This window comes from Lipomyces japonicus, assembly GCF_038497905.1.
Source record: "Lipomyces japonicus strain CBS 7319 unplaced genomic scaffold V1514scaffold_51, whole genome shotgun sequence".
NCBI lineage: Eukaryota > Fungi > Ascomycota > Lipomycetes > Lipomycetales > Lipomycetaceae > Lipomyces > Lipomyces japonicus.
The window spans coordinates 1-22,023 of NW_027117863.1; the positions used below are offsets into that span (position 1 = coordinate 1).

The following is a 22,023-nucleotide window of genomic DNA, read 5'->3' on the forward strand; positions in this document are numbered from 1 at the left end:
TGAGAGTGCGAGTTATGATCCATAGTTATTCTCTTGAATCAGTTCCAAACTAATAGTATCGCTACCAGATGTAAGGCAACGGACTGAAGGCTTTTGTAAGTGGATAATAATTAGTTAAGTTAATAATAGTTAACTAATTTTATTATCAACTTACATAAGCCTTCAGTCCGTTGCCTTACAAGAATACATCATGGATGTATTGCAAAACGCGTAAGATTCAACGCGTTGCGACGCGTCTTTTTTTTTTTTGCCCTAAATTTCGCGACTCAACCCCCTTAATTGAATTTTCCAAATGATTTTCAATTTACATCAAACCTTGACAGTTCCTCTCGTTCAGCCATCTTTTTCTTTTTTTTTTATTTTTTTTTGTAATTCTTCTTCGATTATTGTCAATTAATTTCACGACATATAGTTGCACATTAGTAATGGCGAATCTTCCAGCGATTAATGTGGATGTCAATTATGAAGATATAAGCGGTACGTTTTTTTTTTTTTTTTTTTTTTTGATAGTAAATTATTTTGAACGAGGGAAGGAATATAATAAACTAACGCTCATATGGCAGAACGCATCACACATTTTTTGGAAAATTTCAAGTTACCAGAACGAATAGAGAATGATTCGTACGGTCTTGATGATGATAATGATGATTTCTTGGAAGCTGGTAATGATCAAGATGAAGATGAGATCTACCGGGACCCGAGCAAGGGCAAATACATGAATCTGTTTCAAAAAATTGCTGATCGGAAACTTGCCAATTTGGTAATTGATTTACATGACATTGATACGTTTGAAAATCAAGCATCCGAATTAACCGACCTGATTATGGAAAACACGCATCGATACGTGGAAGTGTTTTCTCGCGCGGTGGACAAGTTGTTGCCGGAACCGACCATCGATATCAATTATAAGGACGATGTACTGGACGTGATTATGCATCAACGCCGATTACGCAATGAGGCTCAACAGCAAGAAGGTGACACGAACGCAAACGATTTTTTTCCCGCATTGTTAACACGCCGGTACTCGTTATATTTCAAGCCGCCACCGCAGGCCAGCCAGCATCGTCGAACGGCGTTGCCGACCCTTGCCGTGCGTGAAGTTAGGGGCACGCACTTGGGCAAGTTGATTACTATTCGTGGCATTGTCACGCGCGTGTCGGACGTGAAACCATCCGTGGCCGTAAACGCGTACACGTGCGACAAGTGCGGATTCGAAGTTTTCCAAGAGGTCAAGGCCCGCCAATTCACGCCGTTAACTCAATGCCCATCTGAAGTTTGCGTGCGAAATAGCAGCAAAGGTCAATTGTTTATGGCCACCAGGGCGTCCAAGTTTTTGCCATTTCAGGATGTCAAGATTCAGGAGCAGGCAGATCAAGTACCGGTCGGCCACATCCCGCGTACATTGACCATTCATTTCACGGGCGGTATTGTGCGGTCGGTCACGCCGGGTGATATTGTTGACGTGACGGGCATTTTCTTACCCATGCCGTACACTGGGTTTCGAGCATTGCGTGCAGGCTTGCTAACGGATACGTATTTGGAAGCGCAATGGGTATTCCAACACAAGAAGCAATACAACGCCATGATGTCATCGTCGTCCAATCCTGAGGTCACGGCTCGGATTGCCGAGTTGCGGCGTGGCGGTAACGTTTACGAGAAATTAGCCAAATCGATCGCACCAGAAATTTATGGCCACGATGATGTGAAAAAAGCGTTACTGTTGTTACTGATCGGTGGCGTGACTAAAGAGATGGGTGACGGCATGAAGATTCGAGGTGATATCAACGTATGCCTGATGGGGGACCCAGGTGTGGCCAAGTCACAATTGCTCAAGTACATTTCCAAAGTGGCACCGCGAGGCGTGTATACGACCGGTCGGGGCTCGTCTGGCGTGGGTCTGACCGCTGCAGTCATGCGCGACCCAGTCACGGACGAAATGGTATTGGAAGGGGGTGCGTTGGTGTTGGCGGATAACGGCATTTGCTGCATTGATGAGTTTGACAAGATGGATGACACGGATCGAACCGCGATTCATGAAGTAATGGAGCAACAGACGATTAGTATTTCCAAGGCAGGCATTAACACTACGTTGAACGCGCGCACGTCGATCCTGGCAGCAGCTAACCCGTTATATGGCCGATACAATCTTCGCATTTCACCGGTGGACAATATCAACCTGCCGGCAGCGTTGTTGTCCCGATTTGACGTGTTATTTTTAATTTTGGACACGCCAGCCCGGAACCTGGACGAGCGATTGGCCAATCACGTCACGTACGTGCACATGCACAGTCGGCATCCGGAAATGGATTTCGAACCATTAGAACCGGACATGATTCGAGAATATATTGCGTTAGCCAGACAGAAAAGGCCGGTCGTGCCGCAAGAGATTTCAGATTACATTGTGTCATCGTACGTGGCATTGAGGCAGCAACAGAAACGGGACGAAGGTTCGAACCGGCAATTCACTCACACGACACCGCGCACGTTGCTTGCTATTTTAAGAATGTCACAGGCTCTTGCCCGATTGCGGTTTGACGACCGCGTGATCCTGGGAGATGTGGATGAGGCATTAAGATTGGTAGACGCGTCCAAGAGTTCGTTATATGACACCAACAGTTGGCGACAGGCAGAGCAAGAATTGATGGATGCCACGACCGCGTCCAAGATTTACAAGATCGTGCGAGACATGGCCATCAGTCACGGCAGCGGCGGCAACCGGGTGGCGTCTGACTTGGCCATGCAGGCAATAAGGGATCGAGTGCGAGGCAAGGGATTTACGGACGATGAGTTGCGAGACTGCGTGGATGAGTATGCAGCACTGGGAGTTTGGCAAGTGTATGACAATGAAGAACGGTTAATGTTTATTGGGGTGGAAGATGGTGATGGCGATGAGGACATGGAATTTTAGAATTTTTGTTGTCGTTGTTGTTGTTATAAACTAATTGGGGTGCGGGGGAAGGGGGGCGTGAATGTTTTTTCTTTTTTTTATGTTTTCAGGTTTTGCTTTTATGGAATTTGCATAGAATTAGTTTTAATTCAAATTGTTTATTTTATCATGCAGACAACAGGATGTGCCATTATTGTTTTCTTTTCCGGTTGATGAGCTCGCAGTAAAATAAACATTGCACTTTTTCGTATGGCTGGTTGATGTTTAATTTACATGCATCCGTCAAGGTGCCCCCGGCCGCGTCCTACTTGAGCGGGCCCACACAACCTTGATGGTCGTTCTGCCGAACGGATTAATGCCAGTTCAAAACATAAATACCGTCCGTGTTCCCTCGCTTGTAGATTTGCTTCATTTTGTTGATGACAGAACCTAATGCCGCAGAAGATGAAGTTTTATTGTCTAAGTTTCGATGATGAATGAATTTTATTATGGGCTCAACCTCAGCACATATATATTGTACTGTACTAAACTCTAACCAGCTTTATCCAGCCACACTCAGCTCAACAAGTTTCACAACCGCTCGCGAGCTGCACGTGACAATGCAATATTCAAGTTACATTAAGGAATTACCCATGTGCATGGCCCAAGGGGCTCGTACTATGTCACAAGTCAGGTGAGACTGAAGCCAGGCATAAGGTTTTTCGGCGATAAGGAATAATGACGCAGTTGATGTATTAGTCGTACGATCTACAGTACTCAAGGATTTCAATGGATTGAATTCAATTGATTGGCCAAGTAACAAAAAAAACAAAAGCATAACAAATTCAAATTTGACGTCACATCACATTTAACCCATTGTCACCATTTACTTTTCGGTGTCGAGAACGTATCGGCCAGCGATTTCACCTTTTTGCATGAGCTCAAACACTTTAGGCAACTCCGACAGGCCGACGATCTTGATTGGTGATTCAACCAGGCCGCGAGTGAAGAAATCAATTGCCTCGTCCGTGTCGGCCCGGTTGCCAACGTAAGAACCTTTGATGGAGATGGACTTGACCACGGTCGAGAAAACCTCGGACTTGACGTAGGCGTCGGCAGGCAGGCCGACGATCACGACCGTGCCGCGTGGGCGCACGTACCTGGTCGACAACTCGAGAGGCTTCTCGGCCACGGCCACGTTCACGACCGCGTGCGGGCCACCGTTGGTGAGGGCGACAATGTCGGCCACGATGTCCTTGGTCTTTGCAAAGTCAACAAACGCTTCCGCGCCGAGCGTCTTGACCAGTTCGGCCTTGACATCACCGGTGTCGACACCGAGCACGCGGAATCCCATGGCCTTTGCGTACTGGATCGCCAACGTGCCCAAGCCGCCGCCGGCACCGGTGATGGCAACCCAATTGCCTGGTTTGGCGTTTGATTCCTTCAGGGCCTTGTAGACAGTAATGCCAGCACATAAGATGGGTGCGACCTTGGCCAAGTCGGTGCCCTGAGGAATGGGCGCAGCGTGGATGGCTTTGGCGACCGCGTACTGCTGAAACGAGCCGTCGACGAGGTAGCCGGACAGGAGAGCGTCGGGACAATTGGGTTCGAATCCGTTCACGCAAAACTCGCACGACAGGCAGGAACCGTTCAGCCATTTAATGCCCGCGTAGTCGCCAACTTTGAAGTTTGTGACCGTGTCACCAGTGGCAACGACCACGCCGGCGCCTTCATGACCACCAACCAGCGGAAGCTTCGTGGCCAGCGGCCAATCACCTTTCCAGGCGTGCAAGTCAGTGTGGCACACGCCAGAGTACTTGACATTGATGAGAATCTCGTCCGGGCCGGGAGTAGGGACCGGGATGTCCTTGTAGATCAACGGACCGCCGGTTTTCTCAAACACTTGAGCCTTTTGAGTCTTGGGGAGGGAAGCCATTACTGAAGCAAGCGAGGAAGCGTAACGGGGATTGTAGTTGCTGTGGTTGTGGTTGTGGTCAAGGTGAGAGCAGGAGGATGATAGATGATGAGCACAAGCGGACGATGCAGGAGTATAAATGTGCCGGGCAGACAAAGAGGGGTTTGCGGGCAAATGGAGCAGGCCACTTCCGCACGTCAATCTTGACGTCGTTGTGGTGCGGCGCAAGGCCAGTGCTGCCACCGCCGCCGGTCTTGCGGAAGAACGGGCCGTGACTGTCAGCATTGTCAGTGCAGTCGAGCAATTAAATATGTTGTGTAGATAGACGGATTGTTTTGGTGGTGGTGTCGGTGTCGAGTTGGGCCGGGTGGGGTTTCTGGAAACTAGATTTGGCTCACCTCACTCGATCTTATGTTTCCTCGACTACTTTCTCCCCCCGGCCGGACTAACTTGGCCATTTAAATTAAAACAAGCGAAAGCCCCTCAGACCACATGATCGAACGAGCGCATGATTCATTCATTCAGTCACTTTATATGGTCAAAAATAATTTTAAGTCTTCGCCTGAATTTATACGTTACGTAGTCGTTAGCCTTTTTTTATTATTATCTACAATTCGTCCCTGCCTGCTGTCCGGCGGCCAGGTAACACAACCACGTACTCGACCACGAGGTCGCCGTACTTGCCCTCCCGCTGCCACACCGGCATGCCCTTGCCTCGCACGACTTCGCGCTCGCCCGGTTGCACCGCGATTCCAACTGCCCGCGCCAACGTCACGTTCGTGCCCGCGCCAGCCAGAAATTCAATCTGCCGCTGCCACCCGCCGTGGGCTGCCTCTGCCGCGGTCAGCACCTCGCGCCGGAACGTATCAGCACCTCGACGGCGGAATCCCAAATGACCTGCCGTGTCGTGTTCGTCCTCCACAATCTCAACGTACAAATCCCCCGCTTCCCAATCCGGGCTCTCGTCCGCCTCGTTCTCAAACACGACGCGCGCGCCCTTGGGCATGCCTCGTTGCACGCTCACCTCGTGCCTGCGGGTTTCGCGCACGACCTTGCGACCGGCACAGGTCTTGCACGCATGCGCAATCACGCTGCCTTGCCCGCCACATTCATCGCATGGCATCTGCACGGTCTGATACATGCCCGGTGCCAATTGCCGGCGCACGACTTTCATGCCCCGGCCCTGGCACCCGCCGCACCGGTGACGCTGGCCGTCCGCTGACCCGGTGCCTCCGCACCCGTCGCACACGGCCTGCACGTCGACTTCAAACTCGATCGTGCGACCCCGGTATATGTCTTGCAACGTGACCGTCACCTGGGCCTCCATGTTTGGCCCCCGCCGCGCCCCTCGGAAATGGCCTTGCCCGCCAAAGAATCGTGAAAACAGGTCAAACGGGTCATGACCTCCTGGTCCTCCTGGTCCTCCTCCGCCTTGCTGTTGTTGCTTTAACCCTTCCTCGCCGTACTTGTCGTATATCTCCCTTTTTTCCTTATCGAACAAAACCTCGTATGCTTCAGCAATCTGTACAAACTTGGCTTCCGCGTCTTTATCGCCTCTGTTATTTAATTGATATTCAATTTAGTAAATCATTCATTGCCTTACCTAAAACGCGCTGTATTACAAAAAAAAAAAAAAAAAATTTACTCACGGGTTCTTATCCGGATGAAATTTTTTGCTTAATTGCCGGTACGCAGTCTTGATCTGCTTCTCAGTTGCCGTTCGATCAATCCCGAGAACCTTGGAACGATATGGGGGTTAGACATTAATTATCCAAAAAGTAAATAAAAAAAAAAAAATCAACAACGACGACTATAGTGTTGAAAAAAAATACTCACATTGTAATAATCCTCGCCAGCAGAAACAAGGGCAAGCAAGAAAATCACGCATACCAGCACGCACTGCGAAACCAGCATCGTCTTGTTTGTTGTTTGTGATCCCTGTTTCGGGGTCGGTAAATTTATTGCGCACTGTTGAAGTTTGCCAGCGTGGCTGGTTCCACGTAATTACTTATGTAATATTATGTTCTATCGCGTTTGCTACAGGAATCACAGGTTGGTTTGAACTGGAACCCACCAGTGAATAGTTGAAGTTTCAATGCTCATGATGGGTTGTGTTAAACAAGCTTGACCTCACTTTTTGCAGGCATTAAAATCTCATCAATATCCAATTGAAACTTTTTCTTAAGCACAGCTAACTTTTTTCTTAAGAATATAGCAATGGTCTCGTTGCAGCGCAGAAGTCTAAAGTCAAAGGAAAATGAAGCGTTTATAAAATTCAAAACTTCCTTTTAAATCGAACCGAGTCAGAAAGTTCCTCGAACAGCGCAATCGCATAATTATCAAGGACTTGGCAAAATACCATAAAATACTCCATACATTGCATAAACTCATTATAATACAGACATGCTACTTCATCAGTTCCCTCAAATTTTCTCGTATTATTACTGCTAGCTATTGTTACTACTATTAAATCCGCGCCCTCGTTGAATCAACGCGTCGCTATATAATGTCGGCGGCCTGTTCATGCATCCTCGTTAGCGCGTTTGTCCTGTAAACTGTATCAACAATTACTCACGCTACGCCATACTGTCCGTTCTGGTACGACACCGGTGCCTGTCGTGGTGCAACGTTGGCCCTGACTTCACTGCTTGAAATCACGATCGCCCGGATCATTTGCCCGTCCGCAATCGCCCGGTCGATCTTGGCCACCACTGTGTCTGCCACTGGCCGGTCTGCAAACAAGACCTCGGCGGTCACGCTCGTTCGAGACATGACGTACGTGTGTAATGATTCCACAACCGCTGCGGTCGCCCCATTCGTGCCTTGACTAATAATATCAGCCGTAATCTGCGTCAAGAACGACAGCACGTCTTCGTCGGTCGTGCCGGCAGCCAGGTTGCTGATGCGCACGTACGTCTTGCCACCGGAGCCCTTAATATCAAACTGTTGATTATTAATCTGCGCGACTTCCTGTCTGGCCCCTGTCGTCGTCGTCGTTGATGAAGAAGCAGCAGCAGCAGCAGCAGCAGCAGCAGCAGCAGCAGCAGCAGCGGCGGCGGCGGCGGCCGAACCTTTCACGTCAACTCTTATCGGCCCCGTTGCTGCAACGCCGGTCTTGCTTCGGTCGCCATGCAACGCTGCAAACAACGGATTGTCTGCCAATTTGGCGATCGCTTCCTTAGTTGCGTGCACGTGCTTGCCCCGGTTCCATGTCGATGCGCTTCCGTTACTACTCTTGATGTTGCTGTTCTTGCCATCACCATTTATATTATTATTATTATTATTATTATTATTATTATTATTATTGTTATTAGTATTAGCCTTGCCTATCCTGGCAGCAAACGAATTTGCTGACAGCACGGCTTCCTTTGCCCGCTTAGAGACCTTGCCCGTCGGAGGGATCGTCCGGTCCTGACGATCCGTGTTGTCATCTTGATCGGGTACGTTGTTTCGTAACCTGTACATGTCATGATCCCATTCATTTTTGTTCGACCATCTGTTGTTATACGAATATGAATTCTTGTTTGATTTAAATATTAGTTTCGTTTGAAATTTTTTATTGCAATTGCCTCCTATTCCTCCTTGCCAATATCTTGCTGTCCAAAAACTCACTCGTGAAAATTTGCCGCGATTGAATCGGCCTCGATTGTTATATCTTGAACGTGATTGCCCAGCAGGAGGATAATAACCCCTCGGTCCAGCTTTTTGCATTTGGTTGGTTGGTTGGTTAATAATTCTGGTAATCGTAATTTTTAATCCCTGCTTAATTCAACTTACTAGGCGGATCAATATCCATCGAACTCATTTAATCAAACCAATTCTTTGTAAGCACAGATTGTAATAAGCCAGAATAAAACAAAAGCAAGGAAAAAATACAAAATAAATTTAAATCCGTAATCAAAATTTAATGACCTGCCCACCTTGTGGTATTCAATCTCAATGACGAGAGCAAAAAATGGCTTGTTTGGTTTTGCGCGTTAAAGTAAAAAAGGAGAGCATAAATACTGCCGCGCCGGTGCACTTACGCAGGGTTTATCTGCCATCATTATTTTTCAAATTGTCAATAAACAATTCAATTCCCACTAGTTGGTCATTATATATCTTCCAGTTCAAAGCAAAAACAATCAAAAGCAGTCATCATAATGTCATTTCAAATATTCTTGGTCGTAACCATCACTCGCTTTTTATTACTGCTGCACAACTTGGTCACGTTGGCGGTCATGACTCCGGTGGAAGCGGCCATCACGATATTACGACCTTATTGTCCGGCCAGCATGTTTCGTGATTGGGAAAGAGAATCATCTTTTTCTGAATATAATGACACGGTACCGGCGCTGACGTCATTAGTGGAACCGCAGCAACAGCAACGGCAACGGCAGGTAGCGGCAGAAATAATGGATTTGGGCGTGATGACAACGGTTCGCCGTCGCATGTTGCCTCGGTACCACGAACGCAGGGTCGTGTCGTTGCCACCACCGGCAGCTGCTGATTTTTTTACAAACGCAGTTGAATTCGGATCAGTAACGGCAACTGCAGGGTCATCGTCAGCTATTGCTCGCCAGTACGGTATTACTCACTCAGTCAATCGTGACAGGCAAGATCATGACAACAAGAACATCAACAGCGGCAACGACAACGATGATGGTAACGACCAACCGGAGTTTGATACGTCATCTGCGTCATCAAGAATTGTGCGTGCTTTGCAAAAAGCCATGTCGTCACCAGCACCTGCTTCATCGGCATCATCTTCGTCATCATCATCATCATTTTCTTCTTCTTCGGCACTATCCAAATCACGGCTTGATCGTGCCCGGTTTTCATCGTCAAGAAGGTCACCATCATTGTTGAACTTGCGAATCAGCACGTTGTTTAAACTCACGTCATTTTCATCGTCTGCCACATCCGCAACTGCGGTTGATGAACATGCGTATAACGTGAATTCCGGTCATGATGATCATGAAAGCGAAGGTGAATCATTGTCGGACGCCAGTCACAGGCGCCGATTCAGAGAAATTTTTCATCGGCGGGAAAAATCTGTTACTGAACTTTCACAAGGAAGCTTATAATACCAATTCATACATCAACTGCTTCAAGTCATATATATATCATTAATACCATCCATCTATCATATTATTCTACACTGCTTCCTTTTTTTTTTTTTGTTTTTGTTTCAAGTCAATAAGCAGCAACAACCATAATTGTGCAGGAACCCAATAATGAAGACATACTTTCAAACTTAACTTCACAGTGCATTCCTATTTTTTTTTTTTTCTGTCAATGCAAATAAATGGGGTGTAATGTAATATTGTATATTACGCATAATAACCGTTGATGATAATTAGCTCAATAAATTTATTTCAGAGTTGGAAAAAAAACCGTAACTTGAACACGACACAATACAACAAAAAAACACTACTTTTGAAAGTATAAAAAAACACGTCATAGGAAATTTTATGTAAAATGGTAAAAAAAGTAAAAATAATAAAAAAAAGAGAAACCCCATGATTATTTTAAACAAAAAAAATGAAAGCAATTAATAGTTCGAAACTTGACAAGCTTTTTCTTTTTTTTTACTCTTTTTTTTTTTTGCAGCGCACCCATAATTCATATTTTTACTTAAAACGCATGCCACCTGACCGAGGATTCTTTTGAGCTTCCTTGGCAGCAATCTCTCTTAATGCATCTTGATGAATTTCTTGTAATGTCTTTGGTCCCTTGTTGGCATTCTTATTATCAACCCACTTAGCCTTGCGCAAATCAAACAAGTCCAAAATCATGTATCTGATTCTACTCGGTAACGTTTCACTATCAACCAAAGGTTTCAAGCGATCAAAATATGCGTTAATGTAATCACGCAGCCATGGTTCTGAATCTAATCTTGCACCGACCGTCCGCAGTAAGTTGCATAAAGATTCAACTTGTTCTTCTGATGGATCGTCCACGTTTTGCAGCAGGTCTTGAATACACTTGACGATGGTCTTGCTGCTGATCATGGACAACAAATACAATTCGCCAATAAACCTAACCAAACCCAGGCCTCGTCGTTTGACCTTGGCTGCCTTATAATATTCATCACTCAGAACCTCTTGCCCAGCGCCATCTTCAGTCTTGACTTGCCAACCAACGCTGAATTGCTCCTGGCACCGACTCAGCAGATACTTTCGGAACAAGGCACCGCCACGTACGAGCTCGCCGTTCTTAACAACGCCTTCCTCATAAATGTCATCACCAAGCGAATTCTGCACTTTTTGACAGAACCGGGCGTACATGTTAGACCAATGAGCCTCGTCCGTAGCCTTCTCAAACGTAAGTGCAATTACTTGTCGTAACGTGCGGCCATCAGTTTCATGCTTGGCTTGCTTGACAATATCCAAAATCTGATCCGAAATCTTATCAAACTTCTCAACCGTCATCTTGTTTAACAATCCGTTAACCTTGCGCTGGACGACATCCGGAGGCAACACAATCGTGCCATCCTCGGCCACCTCGGTCGTAGATTCTTCTTTCTTCCTTGGCTTCCACCTGTTTGCTGAAACCACGAGCGGTTCAAACTTCTCTTCCACAGGAGTGGGAACCTCAGGAAATGATAAGGCATCCCGAGCCTCGGCAAGCTTGTCGCCAACGTCCCTGGCGCTCGGCTTCTTGCCACGACCACCGTTCTGGCCTCGCGAATTTCGCACGTTAGATGGCATGCTGTTGATCACATTCGAAATTTGAGATCCGCTAACCTTGCCAAACGATGGCGTGCGGCCAAGAGCAAACGGATTTTGAATGTCACCCGAATTGTGAGACCGGTTGCTTAAGCTAAACCGCTGCTCTGACGTAAGCAGGTTGGACTTGTTTCCAAGTTGCCCCATGGCAGCAAACGTAATGTTTGAAGATGGTGCGTTGCCTCTTGATCCTGACCGACCGGTTCCACTGTAACTTCTATTGGCAGAAGGCCTCTTATCGAAAGAATCGCCAATCGTGGCCTTAATTATCTCATCCCAATTCTCAACCGGCTTGGCAGTCAAAACTTTAGCAAACTGAAGTAAAAAGTCAAAATCGTATCTCCTGTTCTTGGTTTTGGGAGCACGAATTCCGGATGGGTAATGGATGGAGGAAATGTCGTCAATGTATCTTGCCTTTTTCAACGCACGAGCAGTGGCAAACTCATTAACTTTAGGAACCTCAACTGCAACTGAAACTTCCTTGCCTAACTCAACTGGAATAGAGGCAGTGATTTTTGGTGAAATGGATTCTGGAGTGGCAGGAGTGCCAGTACTGGCAGGAGTTTCATCTCCAGCTTTTGTTTCAGCAGCAGCAGCAGCAGCAATAACAACAGCAGCAGCGGCGGCGGCGGCGTCAGCAGCAACTTTAGCTTCGGCTTCAAGGCGAACACGTTCCTCTTCGGCCTTCTTCAACCGATCAGCTTCCTCTTGCTTGAGTCGCTCTTCTTCTTCCTTCTTGAGACGTTCCTCTTCTTCTTTCTTAAGACGTTCCTCCTCTTCTTTCTTCAAGCGTTCCTCCTTCTCTTTCTTGACGCGTTCGGCCTCTTCCTCAGCTTCACGCACCTTGCGAGCTTGCTCTTCGGTCTTCTGCTTAGCCTCTTCGAATTTTTGAATCACATCATTCTTGGCCCTTTCAGCACGCTCGCGTCTCTCTTCTTCAGTAAGAACCGGAGTATTACTGGTAGAACGCTTATGATCGGCAGGGGTATGAGTGGAGCTCTTTGCCGGGCTGGCGGTTCGAGTTGGAAGTGGCGAAGAATGAACTTGGCTGGACTTTTTGATATCTCGAAGATCGACTTCAACGTTGGTGGTCGGGTCCACAATCTTGATCGCCCTGCTCTTAGTGGCAGACTTGGGCGTGTGAACAGCGGGAGACTGAGGGGAAGCAATCGTAGTAGCCGAAAGACTGGGACTTTGATCTGCACCGTTAGATGGACGAGCCGGTGAGGCGTACAACTGCTGAGAAGTAAAAAGCGGATTGAAACGAACCGGTGAAGGCACCATTACCGGATAGCCATAGGCATTTGGAACGTTGTGGTAGTACTCGTTCCCATACTTTCAAACGTTAGTTCAAGTAAGGTCAAACAACAAGCAAATAAAAATTAAACTTACAGCAGAATAGCCGGTTTGCACGTTGATCGCCTGCTGATAATAATTCTGTGGCGAAATTGGTACGGCAACCTGAGCATGAGCTATCTGGGGCGTCACGTTTGGTGAAGGGTGGCCATTATATCGGTTTTGGGGACGAGCATTGTTGGGTTTATGTGTAACAGGCGTGGATACCGAGTTATGCTGCGCATTGAAGGAACCTCTGCCGTTCGATGAGCCTCTGGGCTGTTGTTGGCCGGTGGCACCCTGGGCGTAAATTCCAAAGTTGTTGTGGTTTTGAGACGGCGTGTTGGTATTGTTATAAGTCTGCAGACCTCCTCGCGGTGAAAGAGGTACTGACCTGTTGGGCGTGCTATCCGGAATCGTTGCAGGTTGAGCCGTGTCGATTGGCATGTGACTGTCGCCTGACCGATTTGCAGGAGGATTAGCAGGAATAGTCTGAAATTAAAAGAGGATTAGCTAAAATCCCTTTAGGAAAAAAAACTTTCCCAAAAAAAAAAAAAAAGAGTTGCTTTAAAATAAAATAAATTCTAGAGAAGATAAATTCTTCTCCAAGAAAGATGTAGGGAAGAAAAAAAGAAAAAAAGAAAAAAGAGCGCAGAGAGCGATTGAAATGAAAAAAAAAAAGTTCACAAGGAGGCGGCGGCGAGCATTGACAACGAGCCCTAACCACCAAACATTATGTAATCGCTGACGTTGGCCCCATTTTAATACATGGAAGAAAAAGCAATCTTTTCCTCAAGAAATCGCACTTACATGATTAGCAGAGCTGACTCCATTCACTGACTCGGGATCTGGTATTGATCCAAATTTTAAATTGCCAGGCGGCACGGCGGTCGCCTGAGGCACACCGCCACTGAGCCCAACGTGGGATGGAACCGGGGACGATGAATTCGACAACTGATGTTGCGAACCAGTCCCACGTGAGCCTGTCGTGTTTCCACTGTTTGAATTGATTGAGCCAAACTGAATCGGTGCTGCCGTAGACGACCCAGCAAACTGATGTTGCTGCTGGGCGGGTAATTGAATGCCGCCGCCATTTGAAGCCCATGCCTTTCGTGACGGCTGGCTGGGGGTCGCCTGAGATGTAGATTTCTTTCTTGAATGACCTTGCCCGTGTGGCTGTGTGCCGTTCGTGACCTGTGCAGGCGTAGGCTTTGTGGACGTATTCGACGTCGCAACGTTCGGCACTGCAGGCGCCACCGAGGCCGGCGCGACTGGCTTTTTCAATGGCTGTGTCGGGCCGTTCACGGTCGATTGTGACTTCGTTGACGCGGCCTGGGGTCTCTGAGCTTTGTTGGCGTCAACAATATGCCTGCTGGCAACTTGAGCGTAGTTAATTGCCGGTTTGGCTACTGATGTAATCGCTGCCTTTGGCTGTTCGGAACTCGCGCTGCTTGTTGACTTAGAGCCGTCTGAGTTCTTAATGCCACTCATAGGTTCCCCGTGCTCTATCTCGATATTCTAAAAATATCAGTTTTTTTTCTTTCTTTGTTGGTTATCCTTGACCGAGGATACGTTACAGGTTTCAAGATTTCTCAACCTCAACTTCAAAATCTAAAATTTTTTAATGTGTGTACATTGTTACATAAATAATCAGAACGCGAAAATTGACTTCAGTATTTTGGTTCCCGTTCAACGGAAATATTGATTGTCTTTGGTTATTATAAACTTCGTTATTATATCGAATTTGGCACTTGTCTGATGATCAATAAATACTATTATTAAGAGACATTATCCGTTAAAAAAATAAATGCATCTATATGCAAAAAAATTAAGCCATAACCATTTTTTGATACAAACTGACTAGAAAAAACCAATATTAAAAAAAAATAAAAAAAAAAAACAAAAAAAAGTATCAATCATAACTCCGATGTGAAAAGAAAAAAATATATAGAAAAGGAACCAGCTTCAGCGCCTCCCAAATAACCGATATTTGATCGATTTATCGTAATCCCGTTAAATTATTAGTCGTAGTGAAATAATCCTTCCCATTATCTTCCTATGCAAGCTTACCACCTTCTAGCATGTCCTCTTCTAAAATTTCTTCATAGAAAAATCGTCGCACCACATATAATCCTGCACCACTGATGAAAGTTGCAAGCAAAAATAAAGCATCAAACAGCCGATCCACAAATGCAGTATCCAGCGGAGCACCTAATGCGGACGTAACTGCTGTTGACATATCCTTTGGTAAACTGCTTCGAAGCATAATCGAAGTAGAAATAGCGTACGTGCCCAAAATTTCTGCTGCCAGCAACGCAAAATTTGCTCGCTCCAGTGCTCTGGGAACTGCCTTTGAGATCATATTGAATGTCGATAACACGCTAGAGATTGAACCAGTGAAAATTATCCCGGAAAACAAAAACCCAATCTGTCTTGCCCAAGCCTGACGATTTAAATCAGGGTCCCAGTATTGGGCTAACAGTGCAAGCACGTGAGTAATCGGATCTGACTGAGAAAATGAACTGTTATGGCGCCTGAAAGGATTTCTAGATATCACAGTAGCAACTATTCTGTAAACACAGTAAATTGCAAATAGGAAATAAATCGACTTGTATATTTTGCCCAACAAAGTTTTCGATTGTTGCTGTTCGGTATACCTTCGAGTAAGTTCTCTCAGGTCACCATTCAGTGACCTCTTCATTGCGTATAAACCTTCTAGTTCCAGTCTAGAAGACGAAAACTCCTTTTCGTCTGAATCTGCTCTAAATGTTGAAACCATTTTTGACATTAAATTGGTAGATGAATTTTTTTGCTTTTCTAGCAGTCGCTGTTGTAGTGTCTTCATGGTTGATTCTTTAAATTGAATTAATTCCTCGGTTGATTCAATGCCATTTCGCACTCTACTTATATCTAGCTCCGAGATAATTCTAGGCTTTGATGTAAACGAAGCGTACGGCGCACTGACGGCACCAAATCCCGAAAGGACAGCCATAGTAGAAACGCCGATCAATCCAACTCGGGCAAGGCACTCTTCATTAAACGATAGAGCTAATAAAATTAAGTCACTAATTAAACTGAAATTTTAATACTTTTTGACTTACTGTACTTCCAAAATGAACCTTCGACATGTTTTGGTGGCGGTAAATAGTCGCCTAATCGAAAGAAAAAATAAAGCCACGCAGAAAAAGAAAGAGCAGTAAAAACGTGAATAAACCGTTTGACAAAACCTATATAAAATCTTGTTAAATCCACTCCCACTGTATGTAAATTATTAGTATGCAATAACTTTACCTGCTGAATCTGAAAACCAATGGTAAGACAATAAAACTGGGATCACAACAATAAGAAGTACCAATAAAATTGTTGTTGTGACTTTCCATGCAATAAATCGTGGCCTATGATGTATGTTAAACCCATTCAGTTCAAACAGCAAAGTCAAACCAGCTTACCCAGCCGACACCCAATCACTAATTTCACACAACACGAGCTCAGCGATTACACCGGCCGTAGCTAGGCATAAATTAAAAACTGCTCTTATGAGAATAGACGCAGAAGTAGTAGACGCATAAAAAAAAGGAAATGATCTATGTGCAAGCACGAGAAAAATGACAAAGGACAAGAGGAATGGCGAATCGCAAAGAAGAACCGATGCAAACGATATGGAGTCAGCACCGGCGAACTCGGCCATTATGCTGACCACAGAAGCTTAATGAAAAACCCAAAATAGTCCTCGACTAGCAAATAGAAAACAGCAAATGAATGAAAAGAAGTAGCCGTACAGATTTGGAAAAACTAAACAAGGCTTTACTGAACCGGAATGTGATTGCAGCTTGCGGGCTGGGAAGTTGCTGCTGCATCGTCAAATGGCGCGAAGACCGGCCCATTGCAAAGTATCACAACGTTGGTTTTTATATGGAGTTTAACTGATATTATTTTTTACATTTACAGCATTCATGTTGATGTTGTTTTACTTATTGGGAATATTCACCACTTGATTTCACTTATATGCAGGGAGGCCGCCCGTAACCACCTTCTTCGAGGCATACTTCAATTATAGTACGAGGCCATGTCGTTGTCAACAGGAAAAATATGATGATTCTGCTGAGATAGAAAAAATCATACAGTGAAATAAAAGTGCAACGACATATTTCGTGTACAAATAATTATTGTCGGAATGCCATAGTTATTGAATATTTCGTGACCGTAGCATGATTGTACTATGTATTCATATATTCCGCAAGCCTCCAATGCATTACGTAAAGCACATGCTTAGTGATTGCTTAGTGATAACTTGGCTGTTTTGATGGACGAAGAGTGCGATGGCAAAGTAAACATTCCAGTACATTGGGATTTAACTCGATAATAAGATCAAGAATTTAGCAGATCACGTTGGAGTTATAACACTAAGATTGTTTAACTTGAGAGTTTTTAAACACGATGGCCAGGCGAATTGGGCGTTTTACTCTTTTCGCCGCTATGGCCTTGATGATGATGCTGCTGGCCTTACCTGCTGAAGCTGCAAAGAAATATTTATTCAAAACATGTGAGGAATCGTCGTTCTGCAGACGAAACCGTGCATATGCAGATTTTGCCGAGAGCAAAGGCAGTTCTTGGACTCCTCCTTACTCAATCGATCCAGCCAGTGTCAAGTTCAAAGATGGCGCACTGCAGGGCACAATCCTGAAACTTGTGTTGGATGACGAGGGCAACCATGTTAGCGTTGATCTTCCATTTCAACTTGTGTTTCTTCAATCAGGAAGCGCTAGATTTTTAGTTGATGAGAAAAGACGCTCAGAGTCTGCAATTCCAGGTTTTCCGTCCGACAAGATAACACAGAAGAGATATAACGAGGCAAGCAAGTGGGCTATTGTTGGTGACCTATCTTCTGATTTGGGTGCGTTTGAAGTCACTACAGATGCAGATGTAGATCAAGGCATATTCAGGGTTAGATATGGTCCTGAAAAGAACTTTGAGGCAATCTTTCAGTCGAATCCTTTTCAAGTCAAATTTTACAGAGATGGTGAACCCCACGTTATTCTTAATGACCGTAAATTATTCAATTTGGATCATTGGAGACCAAAACCAGAAAATCTTGAAGATGCTTCATTGGCGGAAGAAACCGACGTGAAGGACATGTGGCAAGAAAATTTTGGTGGCAAAGAAGACAAAAAACCTAAAGGTTGTGGTATCAATTTATGATTGAGCCTATATTAACAATGAAATTAGGTCCTGAATCGATTGCGCTCGACATTACTTTTCCTGGATATGAACATGTGTTTGGAATTCCAGAGCATGCAGACAAATTTTCTCTTCGGGAGACGCGAGGAGGAGAAGGCAATTTTAATGAACCGTATAGATTATTCAATGTCGATATTTTTGAGTATGAAGTTAATAGCCCGATGGCCATGTATGGTGCAATTCCATTCATGCAAGCTCATAAGAAGGGATCGAGTGTTGCCATTTTTTGGTCTAACGCAGCCGAAACTTGGATTGATATTACCAAGACCAAGGTAAGTTTTACAAATAATTATGTTTTTTTTTTTTTTTTTTTTTAAATGAAGTTTGAAGTCTTATTAGAATAAACATTATAGCCAAACGACGCCGCATTTGGAGTTCGCAAATCCACTAGAACCCACTGGATTTCTGAATCTGGTATTGTTGATGTTTTCATAATGCTAGGACCAAATCCTACATCAGTTTACCAACAATACGGTTTATTGACCGGATTTACTGCTCTTCCCCCGATTTATGCTATTGGATATCACCAATGCAGATGGAATTACAACTCTGAAGAAGATGTTGAAGATGTTGATGCGAACTTTGACAAACATGAAATTCCTTATGATGCCATATGGCTTGATATCGAATATACCGATAGCAAAAAATATTTCACTTGGGCAAAGGCTGCTTTTCCAACACCTGAAAAAATGCTTCAAAATCTTGAAAAGAGAAAACGAAAGCTTGTTGTTATTATTGACCCACACATTAAGAAAGAGTCTGGTTATCAGGTTTACGAAGGACTCTCGAAGAACAAATTAGCTATTCAAACTGAAGAACAGCAAGAGTATAATGGTTGGTGTTGGCCCGGTGAATCTGCTTGGATTGATACGTTTAATCCGAAAGCCATTGAATACTGGAAAGAACAATTTAAACCTGGCAAGTTCTGTGCTTACGAGACTAACCTGTTACTTTGGAATGACATGAACGAACCATCTGTTTTCAATGGTCCAGAAGTTAGTGCTCCGCGTGACAATATTCATTACGGAAACTGGGAACATCGTGATGTTCATAATGTTTACGGCATGACGTTCCAGAATGCTACGCACCAGGCATTGATTGCTCGTAACCCAAAGCAACGGCCATTTATTCTGACGCGAGCATTCTTTGCCGGGTCTCAAAGACTTGGTGCCGTGTGGACAGGTGATAATGCTGCCACATGGGACTATCTTAAGATTGCCACACCCATGATTCTCAGTCACAGCGTGGCAGGATTTAGTTTTGTTGGTGCTGATGTTGGTGGATTCTTTGGGAATCCAACTGTCGAATTACTTACAAGATGGTACCAAGCCGGCGCTTTTTACCCTTTTTTCAGAGGCCACGCGCATATTGAATCTAAACGCCGCGAACCTTATTTGTTTGGAGAGCCGACCACTTCTATTATTAAGAACACGATAAGACTTCGATATCAACTTTTGCCGTCATTGTATACTGCTTTTCATAGGGCAAGCTTTGACGGCGTTCCAATAATTCGGCCATTGTTTTTGTTAGCTCCAGATAATGAAGACGCTCTTGATATCGATGATCAGTTCTTTTTTGGAGAAACTGGTCTTTTGATTAAACCAATTGTCGAAGAAGGTGCCACGTCAACTGAAATATACCTCCCGGATGATGAAGTTTATTATGATTATCTCGACTACACTATTTACGAGGGCATTGGCCGGAAGCATTATTATGCTCCGTTAGAAAAAATTCCTATTCTTGCTAGAGGTGGACACATCTTCACTCGCAGAGACAGATACAGACGGTCTGCTACTCTTATGCAACACGACCCAATAACACTTGTCATCAACCTTGACAAAGATGGAAATGCCGCCGGCGTACTTTACCTGGACGATGGCGAAACTACTGCCTATGCTCGTGGAGCATATGTCCATAGATTCTTTGTCTTCACAGCTCAAGACAATGTTCTTCGGTCTAGAAGTGTGCAGCCGTCTGGAACAGCGTCTCGGTCCTATGAAAAATCTATCGATTCAATGAGGGTTGAAAAAATAGTACTTGTAGGATTCAATGTCGACAAGTTGAAAATTTCAAACGCAGTTGAGGCCTTCCAGGATAAAAAATCATGGAAATCTGAAATCACAATTGTTGAAGAAGCTGAAGGAAAGGCGAGTGTTGTTACAGTTAGAGACCCAAAGGTTCTCGTTTCAGCGGACTGGTCGATCCAGTTCTAACAGACGTGTTGTTCATAAAGCTTTAACGATTAAAAAACAAAAATATCATATCCGTTAATTCCCATGTATGGAAGTGTTCGTGTAATTTTGGAATATCGTAGTAGGATTAATAAAGTCCAAATCATCAAGATCTGACTCGTCTTCACTATCCGGAATAACTATTGTCTCTAGCGTAGTGGATGAGTTCGACCGCAAACATTGGGTCTGAAGTTTTTTGGGATTCGTTATTAAAGATACAGAAGTCTGTGCTGCTTCAGCATTAATGTTTATTGGTCTTCCCCGTTTCCGTTTTGTCAAAGGCTCATCTAAGGAGGCGCGATGCAATTGATCTGGCAATTCGTCATCAGTTTGTGATTTTCTCGAGTGACCCCGTTTTTTCTTGATTGAAGAGAGCTTTTGGCCATGTTCTGATTCAGATTTCTCACTCAAATCAAGAAAAAAATCTGCATCTTGAGACATGAGATCTTCGATTAAAAATTCGGTCGTATTCGCGCCCGCAGCTCTCCAGAATGAGTTTCTCACGAGAAGATCCCAGCACAAGGGCTCATTGCAAGATGGGCATGATCCATGAGTTGGAATGACATGTCTACTGGTGTCTTGGTCCGCCTTCTGTCTTAGCAGAGCAGACGCCAGGCAGAACGTGTGATACACTGCAAGACAACTAGTGTTTGAGCAAACCATCGCACGTAATTGCGCATGCTGTAATTTACTTTGCTTGTCGTCTAGTACTGATTTTTTGCAAGCTTGGCAAGTAGTCTCTTCTGTTATTATCTTATTGGTAGAATTGAAATATGGCAGGTTTGGATCTATAAAAGTTAGAATAAGTGTGAACATCGGCGCAAATAAAGAACTTACTTGAGGAAACATCAAGTCCTTTGATGCCACCTAAGCCGTCACCTTCATGAATCTTGTGAGTACCGTTTCTTTTTCTCTGTGAGCTTGAAGGTATTAAACTGGTATCATTCTGACTATCATCAAGAAGTTCATTATCCTTGGCGATTCCCTCCGCCGATCGAAGATCGAGTACCACGCTTACGTGTTCATGCGGATTTGGTGCCTTAAATTTATTTGCAAGCCAAGTTTTGTTTACTTCGTCGTCAAAAATATGAAATTGGAGCGGCCACCTTGAAAACCCTTTGGAACGAAATAATAACCGCAAGTTCCCAAGATGCTTGTGTAGGTTTAAGGATGAGGTCTTTGCAGTCGCCAACCTGTCCGCTTCTAAAATATGCCTTGTTTTGTAAGAATGTTGCCATGCATGCCTTGATTTGTTAGTCCACGTTACAACAAGCATGCATATTGGGCTTGACTTACTCAAATTGAAGTGCACTGATCTTTGAAGGAAAACCCGACACAATGCAAATCATGTTCCAGGGCCGTTTGTCCTTGCGTTTTGTTCTATACGCTCCTTGTAATAGTTCTCCATTGTGTTGGCGAAGTCTCTAAAAAGAACGGAGTAAGAAACTTTAGTGTCAAAAGTATCATATACAAATGTCGGCTTACTCTTAATGGGAGAGGCGTTGATCCAATATAAAAACTTTGCAATCGTTTGGATGAACGAAGTAAATAACAACAATAAAATTGAGAAATACTGTATTGTTTAAAAGGCATTTTCTGAAACTGAAAGAAAACGTCTACACATGCTGGAGTATTTGTGTACCAACAACAACAATAACAATCAACTTGCTTGGATGCGCATTTACAACAGTTTGGTGATGACGGGTTTTGGGCATAACTATAGGGCCA

The 22,023-nt window shown here is 44.6% G+C and overlaps 9 protein-coding genes across 9 annotated transcripts; 3 read left to right on the plus strand and 6 right to left on the minus strand.

Moving 5' to 3' along the window:
- Positions 1–94: 94 nt before the first annotated feature.
- Positions 95–3,021, plus strand: V1514DRAFT_336577 (DNA replication licensing factor MCM7). Its single transcript, XM_066928562.1, has 2 exons — positions 95–477; positions 564–3,021. Exons 1-2 carry the CDS (start codon positions 426–428, stop codon positions 2,906–2,908), a joined length of 2,397 nt encoding a protein of 798 aa, XP_066781382.1. The 5' UTR covers positions 95–425; the 3' UTR covers positions 2,909–3,021.
- Positions 3,022–3,634: 613 nt separating this feature from the next.
- V1514DRAFT_336579 (chaperonin 10-like protein) lies at positions 3,635–5,249 on the minus strand. The gene has a single exon (XM_066928563.1). It carries the CDS (start codon positions 5,064–5,066, stop codon positions 3,753–3,755), a length of 1,314 nt encoding a protein of 437 aa, XP_066781383.1. The 5' UTR covers positions 5,067–5,249; the 3' UTR covers positions 3,635–3,752.
- V1514DRAFT_336583 (uncharacterized protein) lies at positions 5,250–6,715 on the minus strand. The gene is made up of 3 exons (XM_066928564.1): positions 6,618–6,715; positions 6,431–6,519; positions 5,250–6,337 (listed from the first exon to the last, which is right to left on the minus strand). Exons 1-3 carry the CDS (start codon positions 6,693–6,695, stop codon positions 5,389–5,391), a joined length of 1,116 nt encoding a protein of 371 aa, XP_066781384.1. The 5' UTR covers positions 6,696–6,715; the 3' UTR covers positions 5,250–5,388.
- A 286-nt stretch (positions 6,716–7,001) lies between these two features.
- Positions 7,002–8,737, minus strand: V1514DRAFT_369545 (uncharacterized protein). Its single transcript, XM_066929949.1, has 3 exons — positions 8,559–8,737; positions 7,357–8,482; positions 7,002–7,298 (listed from the first exon to the last, which is right to left on the minus strand). Exons 1-3 carry the CDS (start codon positions 8,584–8,586, stop codon positions 7,229–7,231), a joined length of 1,224 nt encoding a protein of 407 aa, XP_066781385.1. The 5' UTR covers positions 8,587–8,737; the 3' UTR covers positions 7,002–7,228.
- On the plus strand, positions 8,699–10,120 carry V1514DRAFT_177187 (uncharacterized protein). The gene has a single exon (XM_066924583.1). The coding sequence runs from the start codon at positions 8,924–8,926 to the stop codon at positions 9,845–9,847; it is 924 nt and encodes a 307-aa protein (XP_066781386.1). The 5' UTR covers positions 8,699–8,923; the 3' UTR covers positions 9,848–10,120.
- A 273-nt stretch (positions 10,121–10,393) lies between these two features.
- On the minus strand, positions 10,394–14,317 carry V1514DRAFT_322015 (uncharacterized protein; the record flags this gene model as incomplete). Its single annotated transcript, XM_066926089.1, has 3 exons — positions 10,394–12,826; positions 12,884–13,318; positions 13,637–14,317. The coding sequence occupies 3 exons, from the start codon at positions 14,315–14,317 to the stop codon at positions 10,394–10,396; spliced, it is 3,549 nt and encodes a 1,182-aa protein (XP_066781387.1).
- Positions 14,318–14,582: 265 nt separating this feature from the next.
- On the minus strand, positions 14,583–16,688 carry V1514DRAFT_336595 (Abscisic acid G-protein coupled receptor-domain-containing protein). The gene is made up of 4 exons (XM_066928565.1): positions 16,276–16,688; positions 16,118–16,221; positions 15,928–16,053; positions 14,583–15,874 (listed from the first exon to the last, which is right to left on the minus strand). Exons 1-4 carry the CDS (start codon positions 16,512–16,514, stop codon positions 14,883–14,885), a joined length of 1,461 nt encoding a protein of 486 aa, XP_066781388.1. The 5' UTR covers positions 16,515–16,688; the 3' UTR covers positions 14,583–14,882.
- Positions 16,689–17,317: 629 nt separating this feature from the next.
- V1514DRAFT_285137 (glycosyl hydrolases family 31-domain-containing protein) lies at positions 17,318–20,277 on the plus strand (the record flags this gene model as incomplete). The annotated part of the gene is made up of 3 exons (XM_066925160.1): positions 17,318–18,008; positions 18,053–18,336; positions 18,418–20,277. 3 exons carry the CDS (start codon positions 17,318–17,320, stop codon positions 20,275–20,277), a joined length of 2,835 nt encoding a protein of 944 aa, XP_066781389.1.
- Positions 20,278–20,331: 54 nt separating this feature from the next.
- Positions 20,332–21,888, minus strand: V1514DRAFT_344619 (uncharacterized protein; the record flags this gene model as incomplete). The annotated part of the gene is made up of 4 exons (XM_066929199.1): positions 20,332–21,083; positions 21,133–21,539; positions 21,592–21,719; positions 21,781–21,888. The coding sequence occupies 4 exons, from the start codon at positions 21,886–21,888 to the stop codon at positions 20,332–20,334; spliced, it is 1,395 nt and encodes a 464-aa protein (XP_066781390.1).
- Positions 21,889–22,023: the final 135 nt, after the last annotated feature.